Source organism: Pinus tabuliformis, chromosome 6, assembly GCF_031772625.1.
Source record: "Pinus tabuliformis cultivar Carrire ecotype Pingquan chromosome 6, CPIR1, whole genome shotgun sequence".
Classification (NCBI taxonomy): Eukaryota; Viridiplantae; Streptophyta; class Pinopsida; order Pinales; family Pinaceae; genus Pinus; species Pinus tabuliformis.
The window spans coordinates 1,937,001,735-1,937,016,504 of record NC_142292.1 but is presented as its reverse complement, the minus strand read 5'-3'; the positions used below and the strand labels follow the sequence as shown (position 1 = coordinate 1,937,016,504).

The window sequence follows — 14,770 nt, the reverse complement described above, 5'->3', positions numbered from 1 at the left end:
CAAAGTGCCATTCAGCTATGCAAAGATCCAGTCCAACATCAGCGCAACAAACACATTGAACTGCACATGCACTTCATCAGAAAGCTCATTCATGACCATGTTCTTGAAGTGCAATATTGTTCAACAGATGATCAAGTTGCAGACATCTTTACAAAGGTTCTCACAGAGGCGAAGTTCACTAAACTTCGATTTATGGTTGGAGTTCAGGAAGTTGTCACTAAGGGGGCATAGGCTCTAGTGCCCCCTTCCTTCTCCTATTGTGTCATATTTGTAAATCCTTCAATCCTATCCCAAGTTGTTCTTAAGGGGGGATGTTAGGATATTCCGACACATAGGAAATAGTTAAGTACAACTTGGTCTAGTATAGAGTTAGGTATAGAGTTAGGTAAAGTGTGTTTCTTTACTATGTACATTTTGTAACTTACAATCCTACGGTCACGATATGTAGTGATCCGACGGTTCATTCTCTCCTCGGTATTACCGACACTTGATCTGTGGCTTAACACTCGATTGGTCCATGATCTCTATTTAAAGAGCATGGAGGGTCATTTGTAGGGTAATCCGTCTATGAGAGAAGCATATGTAAATTTTCATTCTTTTATTAATAAATTGCCTGAAGTGGCCGCGTTGGCTCAGGCCGTGGACTGTTTCCTTCTTTGAGGGTTTTAACCACGTCAAAAGTACTGGTGTATTGATCTGTGATCTGTTTGTGAGCGGTGTCCTTTGGTGTTCTGTTTGAGGAACTTACCCTGTAAATTCCTACAATCATTAAGAATCTCCAACACCAAACAAAGTGAGCTCAACATCTCAACATCTAGGGGTACTCTGAGGTATCAATCAATTGCAGGAATCATCAAATGCCCAACGCTCTGCTATTGTGGCTGCATCTTCAAGGGCATCACTGCTCTTTGTAGCGTAGAATGGCCTGAGCATCATGTCGAGTGAAAGCATGGAATGTGTGCCCTTAAGGTTTCCGCTAATCTATAAAGGACCACTTAGCAAGACCATCTCAAAATCAAGTGAAAGTTACCTTTCAATAGATACAATGACCATAGATGCATCATAGTTGACCATTCTTGATTGTTAAGAGCATAGTAAGACTTCAAATTGGGATCACCTTCAAATATCTATTAGACTAAGTCGCATAAAAGTGTTCCCTACCTTGTTGGGGGTGGTTAGATGGTCAACCCTATTAGGTGCTTTGTGTTGGAAAATCAAAAGGCAAAAAAGATCTTCTTGTTTTTCATAATTACTTGTGATTTCTTTGTTCTTCTTTTATTTTCTTATCATCAAGCAACTACCAAAATATAAATGCATGAAAATCAAAATAACAAGGACACAAGATGTAAGTGCACAGCTAGGGCAAAACCCCTCTCCAAGGGGAAACCCGACAAAAATTCTTCTCTTCTTTAAGAACCAAATCAAATGAGACAACCAAGACCCATTGAGACCTCCTCCAATCCATCAAGTCAACCTCTCAAGTAGACTAGTCAAATTCTAGTTAAATTCATCAAATGTTAACACAAGTCCTCTGTTCCAATACAAGTCAGTAAGGGTCTCGACTCTCAACCATCTTCTATCTTTTGAAATCTTCGGCCTTTAGTAGCTTGGTCGTGCAACTTCATTTTTCTCCTTCAGGGAAGTTCAACTCTTCTTTTGTTGTCAAATAGTCTAGCCTCCTTTTCTACAAATCCACTTCTTTTCTTCTAACTTCACCTTGTTTTCCCTTTTTTTAGAACTTTAGAACAAATTTCTTGCTTGGATGTATTCACAAAGTCGAATGCTCTTGACTTTTTCTAGTCTTCTTTGTGAGGCCGAATCCCTCAATAAGGCCGACTTGTAGGGTGAGCAGGCCAACTTGATGGTGGAGGAGTAGATGGCCAATTTACATAGAAATAATTTTTCTTTTTTGCTACTAAAGCTCAGTAAGGGTCTAGATCATGATGACAAGGACTAAGACTCATGACATAAACCTAGGAGCACACAATGTGTACTAAGACCTAGAAATAAAATGATAAAGCATGAAACCCATGTTTAAAATAATTTTTCTTTTACAATAATTTTTCCTTTTTTTCTTTTTCTTTTGACAAGTACAAAATAATTACATCATGACAACAATTATGAAGGCCGATACTAGTTGCATTTTCAACTCTCCCTCTTAACTAGGGAAGTATTCATAATTGTTCAATTGATACAAGGTTGAACTCAATTTGAAATGTTCCAAGAAGAGTACAACAACATACAGAATGCTAGAGATACCCCAATTGCCAAGGTGTCTAACACGTCAAAGATCCAAGTGTCAATGACACCTTTTCAAGGATCCATCAAATTAAGGATCCAAGTGTCATTTCCAAGACACTAGTACAAGGATCTAAGACACTGTCAGGGACTAAGGTGTCATCTAGGCAACATGCCTTCATACGTACCATCAGGTTACATCCTGGTGTCAATATAGATACCATCTAGGCTTCTATGCCCTGACACGAATCCTCAGGGATCCAGGTATCTCAACAAGGTCAAACACAACAACTTAGATCCACATGACCAAGATACCTTCCCACATCGGGATCCAGGCATTATCAAGGCCAAACAACAATTGAGATCTCAATACTAACCAGGCCAAGATGTCCTCCCGATTACCATCATATAGGCAGTTTTATCATACTCATCTCTCCCTCGCAACCAAAATAGAGATATCCGTCAATCCAAGTATGCTTCTTAATTATTCAAAACATCTCAAGGAGAGATCCACACATCAACTACCTTTTCAACCATTAGAACATCTAGTAGCTTCATAACCCCAACTATTACATGTACTTCATCATCAATCAACTGACATAAACTTTAGGGTCCTCAATTATTTTGATGCTTCTTAGGTCATTACAATATCCAAACACATCTCGACGGAAGGTTCCCTTTCCAATCTTCTTCAGCAGCACCAAACTCAGCTTCAACACTTCTTCAAAACATCCAAGCTTGTTCACGACACATCAATATCATCTACCAACAATGCTTTAGCTATTATTTGATCTCAATCATCCTTGTGGCCTTCACATCATGTTATCAACTATCCAAGCTTCTTCTCAACTAGGGGACAAGTCCATCAACAACGTTATTCTTTCAGCCATAGAAGCTTTTTCTTTTGCATCATCATCATCAGAGAACTTCGACCTTCCAAAACTTCATCATCATTATTTATCTTCATATAGTAACAAGGTCATTTTATTAATCATCAATATAAACTTCAATGTCTTTGGGGTTCTTACATGTTAAAATTGGCAACTAGGGCCAAATTCCATTTTGGACAACTCATTTGATGGAGATGATGATTGCATTGAATTCCTCTTTTCGAGAGGACCAAAATCGACCTAAAGATCATCAAATTTGGACAAGCAGAAATGTGTTTTTGAATTTATGCCCATACATGTGCAAATTGTCAAGGTCGGCCACATCATCATGTAGGCTCATGAAGCCCAAGAGACATGCCACTTCACCCTCAATGATTTGTATAAATAAGAGAGACCTCCAACCTCATTTGGCATCTCACTCACTGACACACTCTTCTCTCTCCGCATCTGATTGGTTCGTACAACTATTGGGCAACTCTTCATCTCACACACGTGGCTGGAAAGGGGGACAGAGTTTTGGGCAAATTACAAGGCCGAAATGTCAGCGCTGTTGTAGGGTTTGACTAGCGTTGACTAGGCACTTTGACTCATCCTTTGATTGCGATTTTTGTGAGAAAATCTCATTTTTGGCAGGCTCTACTATTTGGCACAGAAACTGAGATTTTCTGGGCACTTTGACTTGCCTTGACCGCAACCCTGTTTGACCTCAAAGTTGACTTTTGGTTGATTGAGTTTGACTATTGATTGGATGACTATTTTGGGTTGACTTTGACCAACAAAAGAAGCTGAATTTCTCTCTCCTTTGACTGAGATGTTTTGGAGAAGTTTTACCAGACTTTGACTGTTCTTGACTTTCTGGTTAGGGCTGATTTGACTACTGTTGACCAAGGACAAAATTGTAGGACTGTTTTGGACAGTGATTTGGCAAGTCAATTTTGACTTTGACTTTTGTATTATTGTACTCTATCTCTCTGCTGAACATTTGATATAATAATATAAAGAACTGATCGAAGGGTTTTCTCCATCTTGGGGTTTTTCCCTGGCATTCGTCAAATCTGGTGTCCTCTTGTCTTGGCTTGTCTTATGCATTTTATTATTCATGTTCTATCTATAGTTATTGTCAATGTGATTGCTACTGGAAAACAAAATTGGAATTTGTCATTGCGCTGCTAAAGGACATTGAAGTAATTGTGCTAAGCATAGAACATATCATTGTTAATTAAAATTAACATTACAACTCCCTCTTTTCATCGTGCTCATCATCATCATAAAGTATGAGGTAGGGAAACATCTTCAACATCTTGAAGGCTATGGACCTACAAATCTTTGACAACAAGTATAACCAAGCACAAATTAAATTTATCAATATAGGGCTAGCATGTCATTACCCTGGGAGCATCTACGGTTATCAGAGATTTGAATAAGAAGTCTGTTGGGTCCCTATAATACTAGTGATTACCCCATTATTATTGTAGTTATACCCCTTATTAATATTGTTGTGCCCCTATTGCCCCCATATTGTTATTACTGTGCCCCATAGAATCCCTCTATTGTTATTTTTGTGGCTTTATATTATTATTGTTAGGTCGGCTGGATTATATTGTGACTCCTTAGACTCCTATATATAGAAATGAGGTTTTGTCATTTGAATCATCAAAGAATTGTTCATTTATGTAATGTAAAGGAGGTTGCCCCCTCGAAGAGGCTGAATTCAAAGGCGTTGATCTATCTTTTTTTGAGCTAGTTTCATAACATTTGGTATCAGAGCTTTGGATTCTAGGGTTTCGCTGCTCCAAACAGGTCATCGTGGCATTTTCGCTATAACTTTTTTTCTGCGACGTTTCAGAAGTTGCAAAAAAAACCCATTTGAGAAGAAATCGCACTGAACCTCGGGTCCGAATTTCAGATCTTTTTGCGCTATATTTGCGGAGATATGATCTGAGGAAGTTGGTCTTTTTGCAGACTCCTGAATTACATTCCAAACAGGTGACCTGGGGAAAATCATCATAACTTTCTCTCTGGGGATCGGATTGAAATTTCGTAAGAAGGTACAAAAAGAGGACGGACTGTAGTTTCTTGTATGCATTTTTCAGATCCAAAGGTCGAAACAGTGACTCGTGGCACGTCGTACAAGTTCGCTCTATTGAACTAGTCTATAATCAAGTCACTGTGGGAGATTTCGCATAACTCTTCCTTGGAGAATCCAATTTGGGTCAGACTTGTGGCATTGGAAAGAGGACACAAAGGGCTACTGCAGGTCACAAATTCAGAACTAGATGATTGGAAAGTACAGAGATACATCAGAGGCAATATCGAGCTCCTACAAAGTGAAAAAAGGTGTGTAGATTTTCTTAAATTTTTGCTTAAGCTTGGTTTGAAAATTTATTTTGAAGGAATTCAAAGGGCATAATAGAGCATTATTATCGGTAACTGATGTCCCGAGGAAAGAAAATGCAAACACCTAGTAAGGAACGTGAAAGCTCTAGCATGACTCATGAAGAAGAAGAAGAAATGCTATATGATATATCAAAATTACAAGAACAAGTGCAACAAGTGTCACTTGCACAAAAAGCAACAGAATCTAAGATGGATGGTTTAAGGAAAGATGTAGAAGCTAAGATGGATGGTTAAAAGAAAGGTGTAGAAGCTAAGATAGATTGTTTAAAGAAAGGCGTAGAAGCTAAAATTGATGGCATGGATGATAAGATGGAAGAATTGAAGATAAATATGAATAAGTTGCTACAAGAAATGGTCACTAAGGGTGAAAGGATACTAAAGAAAACTCATGATGAGAACAAAAGAAATGTTAATCATGATTTCATAGACTCTAATGTTGGATCGAAGACTCACCATATTCCAAAAATCGATATGAGGAAGTTTGATGGCAAGGATCCCGCCACATGGATATTACAGATGGAGCAATTCTTCGATCTCAATAATGTGCAAAACACACAAAAGGTACGTATGGAAACTTTATATTTGGAACCAAATCAGTTTGTATGGTATCAATGGCTTTGCTCTCGTAAACAAATTATCACTTGGGCAATTTTTACGGAAGAAATGACAACACATTATGAGGATACAAAAAGCAACACTTTTTTTAGCCAATTGATAAGTCTCAAACAAAAGGGTTCAATGATGGAGCACATTGAGGAGTTTCAAAAATTGAACATAAGGGTAAAAAATATTCCAGAGGAGCATAGGATTGATGTGTTCATAGGGACTTTAAAGGATAATATCCAACATGATGTTCACCTTTGGGAACTTGATTCATTAGAGAAGGCATTCAGGTTAGCAAGAAAAATGGAAAGCAAAATTATGGCAACCAGGAAGCCTACCACTCACAACTATAAAGATGAAAGTGTTGTTGCCCCTAGCATTCCACAACCTATAAGGTTCACACCACAACAAATGGAAGAAAAAAGAGCAAAAGGGCTTTGTTACAGTTGTGATCTTTTGGAGGGATCTTTGAGACTTCACTACTAGGGACTAGAATAATTGGAGAGTGCTTCCCCACTAGAAGGTTTTCCATTCCTTGGATAGGCTCGCTGTTAGCGGCATCACTAGTTTGCTGCTGTTTAAAGCTGTATATGAGATGAATATTGACATGCAAAGGCTCTTTTGGAGAGATTGGGGGTGGAGGTTTGGGAAACCCCTTTAGTATCATGACTCAAAGAAGCTCTACTCTCTTTTTCATCACATACACCCTTCATTTCCGGTCCTTAATGCTAGATGGCTATCATTTGACTTTTGAGGTTTGATGGATCTATTGGTTGCACAGTGTATGGTATCTTTCCATTTGAGCTACATGCTATGGGTCTTTGCTTGGTTCATTGTTTATCAGGGATTGCCCTCCAAAATTTGCCTTGCCAAAAGTGGGCTTTTGGATGGTTAACGCTGCTTTTGTCTCATTTAGAGACATTAAGGCATCTTTTATGTGACTGTAGTTTTGCTACATCATGCTGGAGGTTGTTGGTGCAGGACCATAATTCTGTGGTGCTTCATGGACAACTCCTTGGCATGCAAATCTTCTTGGGCACTTGGGGTCCTTGGTTTTGTCCCGCCTTTTGAGAGTCTGGAATTGTAGTTGGATATCAGTTCTATTTAAAATCTGGAGGCAATGCAAGATGTTTTTTCAGTGAGGTATGTATGCAATTGTCTTCCAAAGGATACCTCCTATATAAGGATGCAAAAAAGTTCAATGCTGCAACTTACTCTGTTTATTGCTGCCTTAGTTTCTCTCAGAAAGAGTATATGATTCTATGTTGCATAGACCCTTCCATTTTTCGTTTTGGTTTTCCTTTAAGCGAAGTCTTTCGGTAGAAATCACATAAGAGAAATTTTTGGCCAAAGCGTTTCGAACCAACAAGTGTGATTCATCATCAGGACCAGATGAAGAGGCAGACCATGGGAAAGGCTTAAATAGAGAGCAATGTAGAGACATAATTTCAAGTAACGGCTAAATTTGAACAATAATATTTGAATTATGATATTAATTTATTAATATTCAGTAACGGCTATATTAAACGGCTAGTTTTTGAAAAATAATATTTAAATTAATTTATTAAAACCAAATATTACTAGTTTTCGAAAAATAATATTTTAATAATGATATTAGTTTATTAATTTATTAAAAATATTAATATGTAACGGCTAGTTCTTGAAAAAATAATATTTAAATTGTGATATTAGTTTATTACTTTATTAAAAACAAATATTAATAAGTAACCGCTATATTAAACAACTAGTTTTTGAGAAATAATATATATATATATATATATATATATATATATATATATATATATATAAATATGAAAGTCAAACTTTAAAGGAGGGGAGTAAAAAATTATAAAAACGAGTCAAGACCCTAATCGAGACAAGATCATTTGATAAATAATTAATGGAAATAAAATAAACTAAATTAAAAATAATTAATGGAAAAATAAATAAAATAAAACAAAAATATACACAAGTCAAAAGAAATATATATAAATAAATAAATAAAAATAGAAACAAATAAATGTATATATATATCCAAAGAAAAGTAATCAATAAATAAAATGGGGTCAACAATAAAATATGGGGCTGAGGCCCATTAAACAAATAACAAAAATACTAAAAGGAGTTAAGAACGAATAGGATGATAAAATACATAAAAAACACGAAGGATCAAGAAAATAAACTCTAATGAAGAATAAATCAACAACAAATACTATAAAAAGGACACCAATACCTACATAGATAAACAAACAAACAAAATAAATCGCAAAAAGAAGCCTAAAAAACTAGGAGGACAAGACAGGGACCCAACTTCTACTAATATTCCAACCATCATCTCTATTCAAATTATTGGGTCTTTTTTCAATTTCTAGGGCCTCCCTCAATTTACGATGATGGAAATGACTAACCCTAGCAACGACTTGGGCTTCCTCAATGCATATGTGATGCTTAGATTTATCTACATGCTCCGCCAAAGCAGAGGAGCGGGTCCTACCATGCTTGATGTCAGCAGCATGCTCACGAATCCTTTGATTAATTGAGTGACCAATCTCACCAATGTAGGGAGTCCCACAAGAGCATGGGATAATGTAAACACCCTTCATATTCTTGGGGTCCACTGGGTCTTTTACAGATCTAAGGGAGCTCTGGATGGTATTTAAAGGCCTAAAGGTTGAAGCCACCTTATGCTTCCTTAGGATCCTCGCAATCTTGTCAGTGGTCCCTTGGATAAAAGGAAGATGAACACCAGAAAATCAATCCTTGGTATCTTTCTTAGCTCTAGGACCTTTTTCAGCTCTGAGGAAAGCCTTAGTACATTGGTGTCTACTATACCCATTATTAAAGAAAACACTTAAGAGATGTGTTTTCTCTTCATTGAGATGGTTTTCATCAGAAACTCTTAAAGCTCTAGTTGCTAAGGTGTTGAGAACACCAAGCTTTTGAGCTGGGAAATGATGAGAATTAGCATGAAGATATTGTTCCATATGAGTTTTCTTACGAAATACCTGATGAGAGAAAGAGCCATCATCATTCCTTGAGAGGAGGACGTCAAGGAAGGGCAGACTACCATTACATTCAAATTCCATGGTGAACTTTATAGAACTAGATTGATTGTTAAGATGGAGGAAAAATAGTTCCAACTTTTCTTTACCATGGGACCAGATGACACAAGTGTCATCCACAAACCTCTTCCACATCTTAGGCAGAAGACGAGAAGAAGCTAAGGCCTTTGATTCAAAATCCTCCATGAATAGATTAGCTACCACAGGGGAGAGGGGGGAACCCATGGCAACACCGCAAGTTTGCTCATAGAATTCCCCATCGAATGAAAAGAAAGTAGAAGTAAGACAAATACCAACTAAATAGGTTGTATCGGGATCTGTGATGTGCTTGATGACTTTGATGGCCTCGTTGATAGGGATATTAGTGTAGAGGGAGACCACATCGAAGCTCACAAGCTTGTCATCTAGATCAAGCTTGAAACTCTTTAACTCATTAACAAACGATGCAGAGTCCTTGACGAAGGATTTTGTATGGCCAACAAGGGGCTTAAGCTTCTGGGCTAAATATTTAGCAAGAAGATAAGTTGGCCCTCCTATCGTGTTGACAATGGGTCTCAGAGGAGCCCCTTCCTTATGAATCTTTGGCAGACCATAGATTCTGGGGGTAAGAGGGCAACTTTCAATAAGCTTATGACTGAACGAGTTGACTAAGCTACTAGCCTTTATAGCAAGAGCCACACTTTTGGAAATCTTCTTTAGGGGATCCTTGTCGAGTTTCCTGTAGCTCCTGCTATTATGGAGGTGGTCCAACATCTTCCTACGGTAATCATCTTTATCAAGAATAACCACAGCACCACCTTTGTCAGCTTTGAGAACAACAATATTCTTATTATTGTTCAACGATTTGAGAGCATCAAACAGGTTTGCTGATGTTGTTCTTGGGGGGCTTTGCCTTTCTAAGTACAATCGCACAGTGTTGATGAACGCCCAATAAGTCTCTGATACCATATTCAATGTCACAGATGATATCGTCAGCCGGGATCTTTCTAGGAGCAAGAGCAAAATTTAAACCTTTCTCCAAAAGACTAAAGACAGGGGGATCAAAATAAAAGCTAGAGAGATTGACAACCCTATTACTAGAAGAGCAAAGAAAATTAGAACAAACAATATTATCCAAACCTAGAGTCTTATTACCAATCATATTATTATTAAAATTATTAGAATTGAAAACAGTCACTAACCTCATTATTATTATTATTATTATTATTAAGCCCAGTGATATTATTATTATACAAATTATTATCATTATTATTATTATTATTATCCAAACATAAATTATTATTGCTATTCCTAATATTATTATTCCTATCTGAGGTGAAAATACAGTCACTATTATTATTATTACTAGTAAACCAATTAATATTAATATTATTATTATTATTCAATTGAATATTATTATTAATAGAACCACTTTCACTATTTTCGAAACCAACAGAAACCAAAGAAGAATTGACGGACAACGAACCTGAGGGAATCAGACCCGGTTTTCGTTTTTTGGTTACTCTGTAAATTTTCATCTGTAACATAAGGTGTATTTTTGAAAAAGAAAGAATTCATCTAGCTGTATTATGCATGAGGGTCACAATTGTATTCCTATATTTGAAACATCTAAACCATTGATTACCTTTGGGCCTTGACCAAAATACTAACAAATGACTTTCCATTTTTAAAAGGTATAACGTGCTTGATAATTGGCTATTTTGTTGTTGAAAATTATCTGTTGCTACCCTTGTAGAAATCATATTCATCTTTGAAAATCAGATGTTGTAGTTACTCATATCTTGTTTTATCATTGAGGTGAGAGAAAGGGATAGCTAAAGCATGATTAAGCATGCAATTACACTGTAAATTTTGGGGTAGAGGAAAATCAAAGAAACTGACATTTTGCTTGCTCTCCTTATGCATTAACATAAAATTGTTAAAAATGTTTATTTTTCAAGTACACAACCTTTGATTAGCATGCTTAACTATATAGTAATATAAAGAACAAATCTTTTGAATGACCTGTTGTTTTTTGGCATAAGTTAGTCATATCAGTTTTCTCATTCTATGGTTCTTCAATTTTAATGCATTTTTTTCATTGTCATTCTTTTGTAAAGGGAATTGTGGCATTGGACACTGAATATGGAGCAATTCATATAAAGGTAGGCACAAATTCCAACCAAAGGTTAAATTATGCTATCTAAATCTTAGAATAAATTTGCAAGAACGATTTTTGTATTGTAAGATTGCAGGTACAAATGGAATGACACTTATGCTTTTCTCAGGCATGTACAACTGATTAAATTGTGCTTGGATGATTTCAATTAAATGGCTCCATGACACTGTTTGTAGGATTTAACAGTCAATTTGTAACCAAAGGTAAATAAGAAGTAAAAGTTAACATTCTAGATTAGATATAAGAGATATTTTATCCTAAATTCATAATGATAATGTAGTTAAATCTACGTAAAGCAACATTAATTAGTATCACTATCAACTTTTCAACTTTTCTCTTTCGTTAATTTTTTCATGACACTGATTTGGCATCTTATAGGTAGTCTAGAGCAACCTAGTACCTAATAAAGTGACATTGCTGGCATGCAATGTATTTATGGAACTTATTGTACAACTTTTCATGGTTTTTGACAAATTCAGAACATGAATAGGAGTTTTAGCTTGCTCTTGAACTCACAATTAACATTCTATAGTAACTTAGTAAGATATTCTATTGCTAAGATGTATACCTTTTAAGTTGTGTACGAACCTTCTTGAGATTGTCAAATTGCTCTCAAGTATTAACTATTTTAAGGTGCTATTTGCTATTGTATGACCTCTTTTCCATGGTAAGTTTGTATGGGAAATTCATAGCATACAATGGCTTGCTTATTTCTGTTTCACAAAATTTCCTGTTATCATGCAGACCTGCACAAACAAATCTGCTTGATAATTCTAGATAGCCAACCTCGTTATGGTTGGAAGCCTCTCCATTTGAGTCTTACGAGGTTGTGTTAATTTTAGGGCTAGATTGTTCTCTGCTGTAGATACTTGCATTTTTAAACTTTTTCAACAATTTTTCACATTACATTCACCCCATATCATCATAAGCAATTATATAGAGAGAACAACAACATAAACAATGCAGTGGAACAGTAGAAGAAAAACATGCACAATAGAGACACTAGGATTTTGGTCAGAGACCAGGTTAAATCCCCACAAGGGGAAAAACCCAAAAATCAATTCTTCTTCTTCTATTAGATATTCATCAAATGTTCAGCAGGTTAAATCCCCACAAGGGGGAAAACCCAAAAGTCAATTCTTCTTCTTCTATTAGATATTCATCAAATGTTCAGCTAAGATATAAAGTACAATAAGAATGAAACATATGTCTTTCATCATCAATCACATTAGGCCTCATAAGGCCAACTTAGGATCATACTTGATCCTCATAAGTCAATCAAAGAGGCATTCTCAAGATCTTTGATAGGGCCGCCTCCAAATCACTGTAGGTAGCTTAGATCTCTGTGTCAAGTAGAGTACAATTACTGCCACAGGAGTACATACCACTGATATGTCTCATTGTTAAATATCACTGTCGTAGGTATAAATAGAGCTGCCCAAACATCACTTTCATGTGTCAATAGCACTGCCCAAAAACATCACTGTCATCAATAGCACAGCTCGAACATCACTGTCATAAGGACTGCCAAACATCTATGTCATAATACTGCCATCTATCACTGTTATACATCATTGCCATGAGAACACAACCATACATCATAAGTATAAGGTCACTGTCATGAGCATAGGAAACTCTGTCATATATCATTGTCATACATCATAGATATCCCTGCCATATGTCACAGTCCAATAATAGATGATGACCTTACTGCAATTCAATGAATGAGAGCTAGAGAACTAGCCCTCTTGGCTTCACCAAAGAAGACAGATGGGATTTTAAGGCATCCTATTTGAATGTACTTTATCACACAGAATTCACATCACTTAGGGCACACATGGCAGCCCATACACAGTGACTTCATCCTTCCAAAACATAGTCACAAGGGCACACACTCACAACTGTTCAGCACCCATGGAATAGGCATATCACCATACAACATCTAGCAGAACATCAATTTGGAAGAACATAAAACATACCTTGAATAGTAAACTCCTTCTGCCCTTTGTGGTCACGGTCCTGAAGCATTTCTCTGAGGATCCTTGGTCCTGATTAAGGCACCTGTTCAGTAGGGCTCCAACCCTCCAATTCGGCCATCAAACCACTCAAATACCTGCACTGTTCCTTATCCAACCAGCCCTTCCACCTGCGCTGATCTCCAAGGAAACTCGGCCCAAATATCATAGCTGATCCAAGGGTAAACTATCTCTGTCCATCACAAATTTAGGACTCGGCCTTTCCAGAAAACGACAGAGACAAGTCACTGCTTGTTCACATAAGAATTTGCTCCAACATATGGACAGAAAACTCATCCTTTTCCACTTGTCCAACACTCTATCTAACTCGGCCTATATCAACCACAAGAAAGAATCCAAGAACATCTTCTCTTTACTTTGATTAGGGCTCTCAAGTCTGCCGCTACCTCAGAAGACTCTCTCCAAAGATGCGAGTTGCACTTGTGTTCAAATAAGCCACAACGATTGGCTATTTATAGGCATTTCTCTGAGGATCCTTGGTCCTGATTAAGGCACCTGTACAGTAGGGCTCCAACCCTCCAATTCGGCCATCAAAGCACTCAAATACCTGCGCTGTTCCTTATCCAACCAGCCCTTTCACCTGTGCTGATATCGAAGGAAACTCGGCTCAAATATCATAGCTGATCCAAGGGTAAACTACCTCTGTCCATCACAGATTTAAGACTCGGCCTTTCCAGAAAACGACAAGGACAAGTCACGGCTTGTTCACGTAAGAATTTGCTCCAACGTATGGACAGAAAACTCATCCTTTTCCACTTGTCCAACACTCTATGTAACTCGTCCTATATCAGCCACAAGAAAGACTCCAAGAACATCTCTCTACTTCGATTAGGGCTCTCAAGCCTGCCGCTACCTCAGAAGACTCTCTCCAAAGATGCGAGTTGCACTTGTGTTCAAAGGACCCACAACAATTGGCTATTTATAGGCATTTTTGGGATGTGGATTTTCACACATGGGGGGCCGACATAAACTTCTTTGAGGCCGACCTTGTAAAACACAAAATATGAATTTTCTCTTGATATATTTACCAAATGTCTTGATGATGCTTGCCCAAATAAATTTGTCATAGCAAATAATAATAAGAGGAGTGTCAACCACATCAATAATAATATTTCTTTTATCCATTTTGAACTCTCTTTTGGGGCGAGATGGTTTTTCCTTGTGCTAATTGGATTTCTCTTGGGGAAATTCATCTCGAAGCTGCCCCAAATTTCAATACTCCCTCTCAGCTATTGAGGAATTTCCAGCTATATCATATGTCTCATCTCAGATGTACATGTCTCAACATAAGAGAATATCATCTCATCTCATCTCATAAATTAATCAAGTCCATGGTAGTCATAAATGACCTTGGTAAAGATTATCCAAACCCTATGGGTCTCTCGG

General features: G+C 37.1%; 1 protein-coding gene across 1 annotated transcript in view; it reads left to right on the top strand.

Moving 5' to 3' along the window:
- Positions 1-14,770, top strand: part of LOC149266946 (uncharacterized) — a 213,785-nt gene that overhangs the window by 64,340 nt on the left and 134,675 nt on the right. The window contains exon 3 of the mRNA XM_089431260.1: positions 11,290-11,334. Coding sequence (XP_089287386.1) covers positions 11,290-11,334 — 45 coding nt within the window. The remainder of the gene's footprint in view (positions 1-11,289; positions 11,335-14,770) is intronic.